At 37.3% G+C, this 14,490-nt stretch overlaps 1 protein-coding gene across 1 annotated transcript in view; it reads left to right on the forward strand.

Annotated features, from left to right (window-relative positions):
* Positions 1–14,490, forward strand: part of PREP (prolyl endopeptidase) — a 112,728-nt gene that overhangs the window by 42,758 nt on the left and 55,480 nt on the right. The window contains exon 7 of the mRNA XM_019734997.3: positions 4,225–4,330. Within this exon, the coding sequence (XP_019590556.3) occupies positions 4,225–4,330 (106 nt within the window). The remainder of the gene's footprint in view (positions 1–4,224; positions 4,331–14,490) is intronic.

Consider the following 14,490-nt stretch of genomic DNA (forward strand, 5'->3'; position numbering starts at 1 on the left):
CTAAGTATTCCATGCTCAAACACTCTTGTTTAGATGTCATTTAGCTCGGTATTATCACATTGCACTGATGCCAGGAATCAGTGTATGTGGGCTTGATAAGAACAGTGCAACCAGTCAAAGTAAATGTCATGTTTGACAGTTTTAACCTCTACATAAAAGAAAATAAGCATGTCCCAAAGGCTGCAGGTAGTTACAGAAATATTATTGGAATAGGAAACAAGCAGTAAAAATATCCTACAGTGTAGTGAGACAGAAGAAAATACATTATTATGGTTTTTATTAATCATGGGTATTATCTTTTTAATTAGTCCTATATTAATTACAGTCTTAATTCTTACATCTATGTGTTTTAAGCAAATATAGTAATACTCCCTAAAATGAAGGATTAAAAATGAGTTAAAAACATAATGACAGATTTTTGCTTCTGGCCATCGTGGTGTAACTGGTACTAGACTAGCTCTCCTGCCATAAACAGCTAGAAAACTGTACAAAAGAGACAAAGCAACTGTTTGCAGCTATTGGTCAACAGGCATCATAGGACTTTCATCAGTGAGAGAGACGAGTCCTAGGACGTGCCCAGCTTCCTGCCTGGAAGTGTGGTCTGACTCCAGCACAAGGAGGAGGACGCCCACAGAGTACGGCAACATAACTGAGCTTAGGATCCAAAGACTGGAGTTCGGGAAGACTGAAGCCACTGGAATTTGCAGGCAGAGAACCAAAAGGAGGGAACTACCCAAGAGCCCCAGAAATCTGCCTTGGTGTTCCCTTGCTGTTAGCTGACTATTAAGCGGTGCGTGCCTAGAATGAAACTCTGATTCCAGCTAAGAACAACTACCAGGGAGCTGTAAGCCAACAATTACCAGAGGTTTAACAAGTCTGGGAGACTTTTACACTCTGACCAAAGTGGAAAGACCTTATGAACACCCAGGGTATTCAGCAGAGACTCCAGAGAAGCCATGCCCTTAGCAGTAGGGCTATAGACCTCACCCAACAATGCTTGAAAACAAGCCTTGAATATTGAATAGATCAAGCTGATCCACCAACAAATTAACTGCCTCAAAACATTTAAAGGAAAATCAAAACCCCAAAAATCAGAACAAATAAACCAGACAATATTGAAAATATTCAGAATGCAATAAAAATATTACTAGACATGTAAAGAGGCAGAAAAATGTGGCTTATAACCAGGAGAAAATTTAGTCAATAAAACAGATCCATCCAGAAATGATAGGTAGTAGAATAAGCAGATAAGGACTTTTTTTTCTTTTCCTTTTTTTTCCTGAAAATTGATTGGGAAAGTAAATGGTTAGTAAAATTACATAGGTTTCAGGTGTACAATTCTGTAATACATCATCAGTATATCACATTGTATGTTCACCACCCAGAGTCAGTTCTTCCATCATCATATATTTGACCCCCTTTATCCTCTTCTACTACAGACAAGGACTTTTTAAAAGCTATTATAAAAATAATTTTTAAAGGATTTTTTTATGTTAATGTAATGAACAAAGAAATAGAAAGTATAAAAACAAACCAAATATTCTTCTAGAGGTGAAAAATTATCTGAATGGAAAAAATATCTCAATGGAAAAATTAAGCATGGTCTTAATAGTAGTTTAGATACCATTAAAGAAAACATCGGTGATTTTGAAGACAGGGCAATTGAAACTAAACCACCAAGAGAAAAAAACTAAAAATGAATGTAATCCCGTTGACCTATGGGACAATTTGAATACATTATGTATTTGAAGTCCTACATTAGAGATAAGGTAACACAAAAATATATATGAGGAAGAAATGGCCAAAACTGTTACAAATTTGACAAAATAGACAAACCTACAGATCCAAGACACTCAACAAATCTCAAGCAGGCTACTATAGCAGAGGCCTTTATAATCAATTCACAGAAAACCAAAGAAAAGAAAATCCTAAAGGCAGCTAGAGAAGAACACACACATTATATATAGGGGATAAAAGATAAGAAATGACTCCTCATCTGAAACAATGCAGTCAGAAGACAATGGAAAAACTCTTTAATGAGGCCTACCTTGGCTGCCACATTGAAAACTGCAGTCCCTTCTTACACATCCTGCCTCCCTACCCGGACCTGTTCATGTTCTCCATGGCGTTTATCATTTTATAATATACTACATAATTCCATATTTACGTGTTTGTCTCCTCCACTAGAATGTAATGGGTTTTTTTTCCTGATTTGTTCCCTGATACACCTTTAACATCTAGAAAAAATGACTTGAACATAATAGCTATTTAGCAAATATTTTTTAATGAACCAATGAAATAATAGCAGTTATTGCTAAGTATGTTTGTCAGGGTTCTCCAGAGAAATAAAACTAACAGGCTATGTGTATATGTATAGAGAGAAAGATTTATTTTTAAGGAATTGGCTGATGTGATTGTGGAGCCTTGACAAGTCCAAAGTCTGCAGGGTAGGCTGGCAGGCTGGAAACCCAGGGAACAGTTTCAGTTGGAGTCCGTCTGCTGGCAGAATTCCTTTTTGCTTGGGGAGGTTAGTTTTTTGCTGTTAAGGTCTTCAACTGATTGGATAAGATTCACTCACATTATGGAGGATAATCACCTGTACTCAAAGTCCACCAATTTAAATATTAAACCCATCCAAAAAAACACCTTCACAGAACCATCCAGAATAATGTTTGACCAAATATCTGGGTAATGTGGTTTAGCCAAGTTGACACATTAAATTAGTTGTCACAATAGGATGTGTAAAAACAGTAACTGTTGTACACTGCTGAAATGTAAGCCTATGAGTTGGTAAACCACTAAATTTGGCAATAGCTAATAAAGTTGAATATGTACATATCCTACCACTGAGCAATTTTACTTCCCGTTATATGGAAACACTTATATAAGGCCACACTTACATAAGAGAAACACTTACGTAAGGCCACAAATAAACGTGTTCAATAGTTTTTCTAAAGTGTCACTGTAATAGGAAAAAAATGGAAATAATCTCAATGTTTATTGGTGGGAAAATGGATCAATTAGTTGTAATATATTTTTAGATTGAAATCATACAGCAGTTAAATGAAATAAATGGTCATATATCAACGTGGATTGATTTAAAAATTTATGTTGAATGAAAAAAATTAATTGCAAAGGGATATATATATATATATATATATATATATATATATATAGCTTGATGCCACTTATATTAACTTTAACGACGCAAAACTATAATATATTGTTTGTTGCATTAGTTTTTTGTCAAGATTATTTTTCCTACCTAAGATTCTCCTGTTTAGTACTATAAAAGAAATCCACAGAAGCACAGGCCTTTATTCTCTGACTTCTTTTTTTTTTTTTTTTCCAAAGATTTTTGTTGGGGAAGGGAAACAGGACTTGATCGGAGAACAGTGTGTACTTCCAGGACTTTTTTCCAAGTCAAGTTGTTGTCCTTTCAATCTTAGTTGTGGAGGGTGCCGTTCAGCTTCAAGTTGTTGTCCTTTCAGTCTTAGTTGTGGAGGGCGCAGCTCAGCTCCAGGTCCAGTTGCTGTTGCTAGTTGCAGGGGGCGCAGCCCACGATCCCTTACGGGAGTTGAGGAGTCAAACTGGCAACTTTGTAGTTGAGAGCCCACTGACCCATGTGGGAATCGAACTGCCAGCCTTTGGCATTAGGAGCATGGAGCTCCAAATGCCTGAGCCACCGGGCTGGCCCTATTCTCTGACTTCTTGTAGTAAACATGACTAAAGATACGCATAAAGAGTTGTTCAATAGAAATTCATTAATCTGAGCAGTGTGAACCACAAATGAACTTTACATCCAGGCCCATTTTGCTAATTCTTACTCATTTTGCATAACTTTCTAAAATATGTAACCTGTGACAAAACTTCAAAGTCAGGGATATAATATTCCAAATGACAAATTGCATGTACTTTCAGTTAAAGAATAGCCTGAATTTAATTCAAATAAAAATCACATTGAGTCATTATGACATTCAGTTACATCTATTGATATTTTCTACTTAAATATTTCGTTATGTTTTGCTAAACTGTGATTAAGAAGGAAATAAGTTAAAATTGATGTTCATCTTTTTTTCTGATAACTTTCTTATCCATTCATAAGTTTGGAGTAAACTTACTGCATTTGAGCTTAACCTTTATTTTTTTACGTGATATTTGACAGCTCTCTCACAAAAAAATATATTCTCATCAGCCTCCTGCACTCTTTTATTTCCTTCCTAGTTGTCTGACGATGGCCGCTACGTCTTGTTATCAATAAGGGAGGGTTGTGATCCAGTAAACCGACTCTGGTACTGTGATCTACAGCAGGAATCCAGTGGCATCACTGGTAAGTTATTTTTCAAACATAATTATTCCAGAAAACTCCATTAAACAGCAATTACTTCGGGCTTCTAATTGATTTCCCAGGAAACCTTCTTCCATTTTAACCACATCATCTCAGTTCATACGATTTTCTTCCCTTATTATTCCTTAAAATGAAGAAAAATTGACTGAAGCGATTTGTTGGCATTAGCATTTTCTCTGTGGATTGAGGTTAACCATATTTTTTACATATGAGTGTATAAAAATATCCTGTGAGTATTGCAGATGAAGAGTGTTAAGGAGAAGCTGGCCCTTTGGTCTATAAAGCATTATAACTGTCTGGATATAATGGTGCCAACTGTCACAGGCAAAAGAGAGGAGACCAGTGAGAATCGACCAGGTTAACAGGAAGTCAGATGACAGCTCCTCGGCAGTGAGCCCATCCCCGAGAACAGTCGGATCTTCCTTCCCAAAGCTTTCTATGTCATGATAGTAAACATAAAACCAGTCAGTTACAAATTCTAGAGATGGCTCATTTTAAATGTCATTCTCTTTCAACATCTGTGTCATACCAGCACCACCGTCAAGCGTTAAAGCTCTTCAACTGCATGATTTACTATGCTGAAAATGCCCAGACCCAAAAACTCACTCAGAGATAATGCTGGTACCCAGGTAGACACTAAATTAATTACACCATGTTCTGGTTAATGTATATATAGTTTAGAGATGGTGACCCAGATTTTAAAAGTATGCAGTACTGAGTGTATTTCTAGTTATTAGATTACCTCATTATTGTGATCCATATTACATTATAATGAGATAATATATAAATTTTTTTATTATTGATTGGGCATTGCATCATTTTTAAACTTCTCTGAGTGAAATCTGCATCCTAACATTCTTAGATACTGCAGAGCACCATTCACACATACAGAAGGAGAAAGTCAACTTTTATTCTGCTGTTAAGTATCCCTTTAATAAAGTTTTTTTTCTGTTTTAAAAAAAAAGATACACCCATTTTAATCTCAAGAAAATTACATCAACCACATCAGTTTTCACATTCTCCAACAGGAGCAAATCACCACCCAGGAATTGTTCACTTGAGTTGCAAGTCTAATTCTGCATAGAAGGAAGCAAACCTTTGCTGGAGTCTGCAGGGAACAGTGACAGCTGTCCCTGTGCTGTTGACCTGTACAGTATTCCTGTGCGAGTCGCAAATGATGGAAAGGACTTTGCCTTTCTCCAGTTTATTAAAAATTCCGATGACAGTGTTCTTCCTCCAGAGTTCTGGTTTCATTTTCTATTTATTACTCTATTTTTAGATCTTGAAATTATTAAATAGGCTTGTTACTAAATGATACAAGTTAACAGATTAAAAAACACAAATTGCTTTATTTACTCCAAATACAGAGAAGAAAATTGCATCCACATATTCATATACTGTGTCCACTTTAATAATAATACTGCTACTTTGCATGAGACTTACAAGTGCCAGCAGAACTTGAGGACACCCTCTGTTTTCTTCCTGACCTCTTGGTCCTTATCTTTTTTTCACCTTGTAGACTTTTTATCCCCCAACTTATTGTTGCAGATGTTAACTGCGGTTAGTGAGGAATTAGAGTGTGATACCTACAGATTGGGATTCCAGAAGGAAGCCAGTGCAGAGGTGCACGAGGCTCTCAAAAATTCTAGACAGTGCAGCCGTGGATGAGCATGAAGAGGAGAGGGACGCAGCTCAGAAACTAAATGGCTATGATGCATCCAGATTGGGAGACCCTGATTACAAAATCAGCCAGGTCCTGGCCTGGCCTGCCTTCCCAACTGGATCGGTCCTTGAGTTACTTGACCGTTGCGTTTTCTGCTTTCTAGGTGGATTTGTGCAGCTTAAGTGAAGAGCCCAGTGCAAAGTTAGGACTCCATAAATGTTAGCAGTTGTTATTTTCCAAATTGTTCCCTTTTTTTTTCATTTTTTCAAAGGAACTTTAAGATTATTTTGTCATGATCTGAACAACAATCCAGCTGTATGTTTGACTAGGACTATATGTATATTTATTTGGGATTAGATTTTTCAGAGTCATATAGGAACGGTGTATTAATATTTCTTGTTAAAGTTATTCCTCACAATTTTGTGTTTGTAAGATGTTGATGGTTTGTGAAAAGAGTCTGTCCAGGTTCAACCAGAGAAGTAGAACCAAAAGGAGATACATATTAAGAGACTTATTGCAAGGATTAGTCTGAGGTGATTGTGAGGTTGGCAAGGTACGTCTGAAATCACTTGGAGAGAGCTTTCCTGTGATAGCTGCAAAATTTTGGCTGTAGCACTGGGCCTGTCATCTTTTTAAAATTACTGCTTTACTAGCATCAAATTTGTGGATAACATAAACCTCAGAGTATTCTTTTGAATGGCAGTCTTGGGATTCTTAAGCTCTTAACAGCTGCAGTGGTTGACCAATCCTAAAAAGATGAGATGGGCAGGCCATGAGGAAGGGCAGGCTGAAGCTGCTGTCCACAGGGGGTATGTTTTCAGGGAAGCCTCAGCTCTGCTGGAGACTTTTCAACTGATTGAATCAGGCCAACACAGATTATCTAGGATAATTTCTTACTGAAAGTCAGCTAAGTATGATCTTTAGTCACATCTTCAAAATACCTTCGCAGTAACACCTGGTTTAGTGTGTGATTGTCGGAGAACATTAGCCTAGCTAAGTTGACAGGTCAAAAAGACCATTACAGTGAGCTCGTGGAAAACCACATGGAGAGGAAAAGTCTTGTAATACTAACCCAATTTCATTTTTTAATAAAGTTACTAAACTGGCAAGTGTTTGAAATTCACTGACGCATTTAAAAAAGTATGTAATATCTTATAGAAAAGAAATCAGAATTTGAAGTGAATAATAAGATAGGTGGTTTGAAGCTGTTGAGTGGCATACTGATGGATTGGAATCACTTGGAGAGAGCTTTCCAGTGATAGCTGCTAAATTTTGGCTGTAGCACTGGGCCTGTCATCTTTTTAAAATTATTGCTTTACTAGCATCAAATTTGTGGATAACATAAACCTCAGAGTAGTTATTCTTTTGAATGGCAGTCCTGGGATTCTTAAGCTCTTGACAGCTGCAGTGGTTGACCAATCCTAAAAAGATGAGATGGGTATCATTTTCCACCCTTCGGTTCAAAAGCCAGTTGTGTAGGACAAGATTAGAGAGACTTGGATTTTGGGGTTTATTTTTTAATTAATTGCTGGTTCATTATGATATAGTTATGACTATTTAAAGAAACAAGTACTGTGTGTGAATTTAACTGTTGAAGACATTGAGTAAATGTATTTAATGTATAACAGGAGAGCCATAGATTGAGATAGTGATTGGTAAATGTTTTTTAAATGATTCCTATTATAGTTGCATATATCGGGACAATAACCATAATTTTTTCAGATCAGATTTGAATTTTAATCTCAGCTCTACCACTAAATAACTGGTGACCCTGGGATGGGAGAGTTATTTTCTCTCTGAATAGTCACATGACTGCAGATGGGGAAGTAATAGCTACTTCATGAGGAATTGTGAGGAATAATGAAAATGCATAGAAAAGAACTTAGCAGGGTTCCTGGCGTATGAGTATAGTAGGTTCTCAAGTCTGCCTTCTTTCTTTTTCTCTTTGTTTCTTGACTGAAAGGGGAATATTTGGAATCAACACTTTGGTTTTAGGTAGCATAGTTAAATAGATGGAGGGCACCCTACAGTAAACATTTATCTCTAGTAGCAAAGCTGCTCTAAACACAGTTCTTGGTATTGACTTGTTTTCTGCAAAACTAGGTTCATAATCAGAAAAGAATCCTTTCATTGAAGAAGACATAAATAGGTGGGTCTCTAGTGGGAGACTATCAGGGAAATTGTCTACTTTTGCAGGTGGATAATTGAAAATTCAGGGGGTTATATGCCCAGTTGGTAACCATGACGATTTTTTTTTTAACTTTTTTTTAATTAGTTTCAGGTGCACAAAACAGGTAACCAGGTAACCATGACTGTTCCCTGGTCTCTTTTACTTGCTCTTACCTGCTTCTCCATTTTTGTTACGCTTTTTAAAGTAAGGGGAAGATTAACATTTAACTTAAATGCTAAATGTGCCAGTTAACTATTAGATGAGTTAAACCTGAATAGCTGGTGACTAAAAACTAAATCCAGTGTTATGAAGTCTTTAATATTACGTTGCTGAAATTTATACCCCTTTCGATAACTTAAAGCCTTTCTGCTATGATTTTAATCTTTTTTACCTCCAAGGCAGGGGGAATTACCAGCATTTTTCTACCTTTTCTGTCATCTTTGTCTCCCAAGAAAACCTTCTTACCCTGTGCATTTTGAAATGAAAAGCACAAAAAAGTAGTCAATAGCTATTGAATATTATAGAAAAAGACAGCACATAGGGAAAACAAAACCACATAAATACAGGATGGGGAATAAAATCTTAAAATCTTGAATTAAAACAGTTCCCTACAAAACTGGATTCCTTTGTCATTGACATTTATCATGTAAATTTGAACTTCTGTTCTCTTGACTTGCTGACCATCTTCCTATTTGCTGCTCCACAAGTAGGACGTCTCTCCTGTTACCCTTTCCCTCTCTTTGGAGAACCTCATTTCTGCCATTGGCATTTACACATTTGGTACAAACCGTAGGCCATAGGTTTTCCACAGGGACTGCAATTGAGGCCGGTGGCTGCTCCTTTCTTTACCTTTCTGAGCAGGTAACTCTCCTGACACACCTTATTTGTCACTGTGTAGAACTGGCACTAGGCCTGTCATCTTGTTATAATTTGTCAAGTTGTTATAATTTCCACGTGTTCAAACAGATAAGTAGGTCCCCTCCAAAGAATATTGAACTCCCTTTTGCACTGGCTCAGACACGTGTTCTGAGTCGCTCTTTTCTTTCTTTGGAGAAGGGGAGTTTCTGCCCCAGAAGCTACCTTGTGCTTAAGGTTGATGCCTTTCCTTCTACAGTGGGCCCTTCTGCTCCTTTTGCCTGTTCTGATTTCTTTTTCTCTCCATACAAAGACAGTGTGAGGATTTGTGAGCTGTGTGAGTTCAGGGACCTGGTCATCTGTGTTGCTCTCTGTGGAGTCCCCAAAACCTAGAACAGTGCCTGACAGATGACAAAGATTCTCTCCTTGACTAAACTTTAGTCAGGCTCCTCTGAGCCCTCTTCTCAACTAGGCCTCCACCGTGGTTCCAGAATTTAAACTTGGTTATTTCTGTTGTCTTTACATTATTAACAAATACCTGTAATGGTCAATCTTAAATGTAGGCTCATGTAAGTGTTGTATTTAGTTACGAGGCAGACATGTGTTGATACTCTGCTCTGTGCCGTGTCCCTGCCCATAGAGTGCCCCGCGCCTGCGGGGCAGACGCTGTGAGGTCGCCAGTGCACCGCTTCAGGGCAGGTCAGCCATGCTGTGACCGAGCGCACATCAGACTTAGGACACCTCTGGAGTTTGAAAACTCTAAACTCCCTCCATCTCCTCCCCATTTTCTTCCTTTTCTTTGTTCCCTTTTCTCTTTGATCCTTTATTTTTCTATAGAAGGTCAGATACTTTATTCCCTATTTTTAGGGTAATCAGCAGCAAAAGGGTCAGTATCATTGGATCCTATTCTGAATGAATTTAAAATTATAGCAGAGGTTTTTAAATGGAATTCTTAGGATTAAATGGAATCCTTAGGAAGCGATTGGTAGGTGAAGGGAGCTGCAGATAGATATCTAAAATCCTTGTTAATAACATCACATGCCTCTGCTTCAATGCAGCCATCCTGAAAACGAGCCTGCAGTGGTCTTTGCTCATGTCACAGCATTTGTGAAGCTTTTTGGTAGAAAAGATGGATGGTGCAGACATACTAGTTTTTGGAAGCAAATACGCTTATCCTGTACTTCATCGAGACTTTCACCAGCCTGTCTCTCCTTTTTCTTTTTTTGCTGAAAGTTTGATCATTTTAGGTTGGTGAAGTTTTCATCGCTCACCATGTCTTTGCTTTAATGCTCTCATGTCATTAATGAAAATTGTCTTTCTCCTGCATAACAAATTAATCTACATGTAATGATAAAAGGAAGCTCAGTGCTTGTCAGCAAGTTGTACATTCAGCCATATCTGGCCAATGCAAAGCAGATGAACTCTTGTTTTGGGTAGCTGAGATAATATTGACTCCCTGGTTAATGTCTGGTGGAGCTGGGCATCTTTTGGGAGTGGAAATGGGGAGTTAAATATTTCGGAAGCTTTAAACAAACGATTCGTCCAAAGTTTAGCAAAGTCATCTGAGCATTAAAAGCCAGACCAGTGCGAGGAGGACTTCTGTGGCAGGCAGGGAATTACTAAAGGAGACTGTGTGGCTCAGAGTGGGACTGCAGGAAAAATACAAAGAAGAATTGGAACATCAAGAGGCAGTATAAAAACAACAAGCAAAACATGAATTTTGGAGTGAAATAAGAAATCATGATAAAATTAGTACTTTTACTAATTTTTAAAATTAGTGATTTTAAGGGGTTTTTCTAGGACAATAGCTGTGAGACATGGAAATTAGATTTTAAAAGTTCACTGTTACCAAATTGTGCTGTTCAGAAGCCCCATTTAACTTATTCTTTTGCCGTTCGAAGAATATTTGGAATAGTAGTAAGTATTGTTTAGTGTCTGTGTGTGCCAGAATCTGAGCTGCAAATGTAGGTTTTTCCATTCAGTCTTCTGAACAACTTCCGAGGATCATGTGTTGTTTTCCCCAGGAAACTGAGGTTGGTGAAGCCAGTTAGCTTTCCTGATGCCATTTGAAAATTCAGAGCCATGTCAGTTGAAGTCCCAAGCCCGAGTTCTAACCATCACCATGTGGCAGGTGAAATGGAAGGAAGGTGTCAGGCCGGGAGGAGCAGCAGCCTTCTGGCTGTCCCCCTCAGTCTCATAGCAGTACGCTCACTCTGCCATTGTTTTATCATTGTTACATGTCAAGTCCTTAGTGAGTAGTAAAGTATAAAAGCACTTTTTAGTTCCTCTTATTAGAGCACTTACAAGACATTTTCTATGAAATATAGTTAATACCATTGACTTACAAAGAAAACACTAAAAGCAATGACTTTGCTCTAGGGAAAGCATGAGATGACTTATTGTAAGCTAATCTTCACTCAGTAAACAAATCATTTCCCACCCGAGAAGCAGGTTTTTAAAAAGTAATTTTAACCAGAGAAGTTTGGGAATTGAATTCAGTTGGCTTCCGAATGAATAATGCCATTTACAGACAAAATAATCTCAGAAAAGGTGGGCACACACTGAGATGGTTTGGGTTTTAGCCATATCTCTTTTTTAAAAGTAATTTTCCTATTTTCTATTTAAATCAATAGTGTTCTAACTTGTGCGTAACAAAACTGAATGAGCCTCATTGTTCATCTGAAATGCCATTTCTCTTGAATTATGTCTTGGCCCAAAGCCCTGAGGAATAAGAATTTCAAGAAAGCGAAAGGATTTTGTGAGCTGCTGTTTAAACATGCTGCTCTCTGAGGGCCTGTACTTTGAACTGCTTTTCAAATTTACAGCTGGATTTGTATAAATCCAGCACTTTGCCTAATCTGAATGAATTTATGACTCGTAGTATCTATTTATGACTAAAGTTAATGCTTCAGAATTTGGTAGCAGATAAGACCACAGCCTTTGGAGTTTTTTGATGTTCATTGGCGCTTAATTATTTAAAACAAGTGTGCCACATCTTTGGGCTCCCGTGATTATACAGAAGTTCTGAAGGAGATGTCTACTGTGTTTTGCCTTTGGTAGATACTTAAGTGACTTTCCTTTTTGCAGGGTGGGGGTAGGGTCATAATAAATACCACTGCAGCGGCTGCAAGACCTTTTCAGGTAGAAACTATAGATGGTTACTTTGAGAAATAAAGGTTTCACATCATGAAATGTTTTATTGTTGGGAACATTTAAGGAATCGCTAACATTTCCCAGAACCAAGATTCTGTGTCTACAAATGTCATGGTCCAAAAAATTATTTTATTATTCTTATTATAAGCAAATGTATCTTTCTGATTATCTGCAAATTTTGCATCTCCAGCTAATATTTTTTACTTCTTCTAAGGAGTAGTTTTTAGGGTATTTTTTCCTTTTAAAGCATTGTCTTATGTAAAATAAGATGCAGATACCTTTGAGTAGTCACCTGCTTTTGAGGTTAGCAGTTTGCTACTAAAAATAAAATTGTATCTCGAATGCAGAGATTAATTAATCTTTTATGAAAATTAATTGTAAGGACTTCTGTTTGTTAGATCATATATTCTGAATAACCTCCCAGTTGAAACAACTAAAATGCTGTAAAAAGTCTGTAAAGCAGACTTTAGTATGTGTTTCCAGTTATATTGCTCACTTGGCACGAAAGAAGAGAAACCATAGATACCAAAGACAAAATGAAAGCAGGAATCCTGGATTGTCCCTGAATGTTTTCTGCTGGGCCTTGGAGGCCAAGTTTCCCTACAGTGGCCACCTAGGGCAAGGGGAATGGGAGATTACACCTCTGGTTCTCCATGGTGGAGAGTCTGATGAGAGATACCCCAGTGTGAGGGTGACTGAGAAATAAACCTACCAGTGGTAGAGCTGGGGGCGGGAAGGCATATGAAGGACACCTGCTTGTCTTTGCCTTGGTACTAGTGAAGGGGAGGGGTGAGCAGGATGAGAATTCGCCTAAAACATGAAAAAGGCTGACCTTCACATGGATGCAGCTTGTCTTGATTGTCCCTATGAGAGGTCCCCAAATCCTCATACCAAGAATTTAAAGTGCTCCCAGTTTGGTTGCCTCCCAAGAGGCAAACAGAAGACAAATACAGATATTCTCTGGAAGAGTGCCACTTCAACTCAGGCCTCTCAGAATTCTCACAGATAATGTTTCAAGGGAAATCACTTCACAGTCAAAAATCACAAAGCAGATGAAAAAATTCAACAGCATGAGAAATAGAGCCAGCAGAAACACCAGAGCAGAATTATCAGATTCTTAATATAAAACAAGTACATTGAATTCACTTTTAAAAATAAACGGTTAATGTGATGATACTTTTAAGAAAATAAATGAGAAGCTTGATAGCATAAGCAAGAAACAAGATACTGTAAAGAATGACCAAATAGATTTGGAAGAGGACTAAGTAGAACTTCTGCAAATAAAGTTATGGATATTAACATTTAAAAAAGAAAATTATTGGGTTAAAGAAGAGATTAGACACTGCTGAAGAAAGAACTAAGAAAATAGAATATAGATATAAGGAAATTACCTAGAATGTAGGTCACAACAGGTGGAAAGCCTATGTGTGGTTAAGAGACATGGAAAAGAGCAAAATTTCCAGAAATGAAAAGCTACGTAATTGGACCAACCATTTTGCAGAGGACAACTGGCCCAAGATATTACCATGAAAACGATGTAGCTCTCTTACTATCAAAGTAGACTTTAAAGTAAAAATCATTACTGGAAATAAAATTTCATCATCATAAAAGGTTCAATTCAGTTTTATTTAAATACAATAATTCTAATTTTGTATATATCTAACAGCATGATTTCAAAGTACAGAGAGCAAAAACTAACAGAAATACAAGTGAAAACAGACAAGTCTACAGGCAGAGAGGAACATTTTAACAGACGTTTTCTGTGCCTGATAGAAAAATGATGGCCACCCAAATTAGTAAGTATATAGATCTGAGCGATATGATTAACAAATGACTTCATAGACATACGTAGCATACGAGTATCACACCCAAAGGCTGCAAAATACATGTTCTTTTCAGTCACATACAGGAACATTTAAAAGACATTTAAGAAAAAATAAAATTTAGGCCATAAAACTTTCCTGAACTTATTTAGAAGATCGAAACCATAGAAAGTGTGTTCTTTGAGCACAATAGGGTTTAGCCAGAATTCAATTAACAATAACCAGAAGGTGAAAATCTCACAAAAATAATGTCAAGTGAAAGAAGTCAGACAGAAAAGAATACATGTTGTATGGGTTTACTATACTCATTATATGAAGTTCGAAAATAAGGCAAAAGTAGGCTGTAGTGTTTATGGATGCACATTAAGGCTGAAAAAGAACAAAGGAAATTAAGAAAGTGATTACCATAAAATTCAAGCTGGTGTTGACCTTCAGAAGGGAGGGGGGCTTGTTCAGAGCATCATAGTACAAGAAATTT

Source organism: Rhinolophus sinicus, chromosome 2, assembly GCF_057876585.1.
Source record: "Rhinolophus sinicus isolate RSI-liver-muscle chromosome 2, RSI-T2T, whole genome shotgun sequence".
NCBI lineage: Eukaryota > Metazoa > Chordata > Mammalia > Chiroptera > Rhinolophidae > Rhinolophus > Rhinolophus sinicus.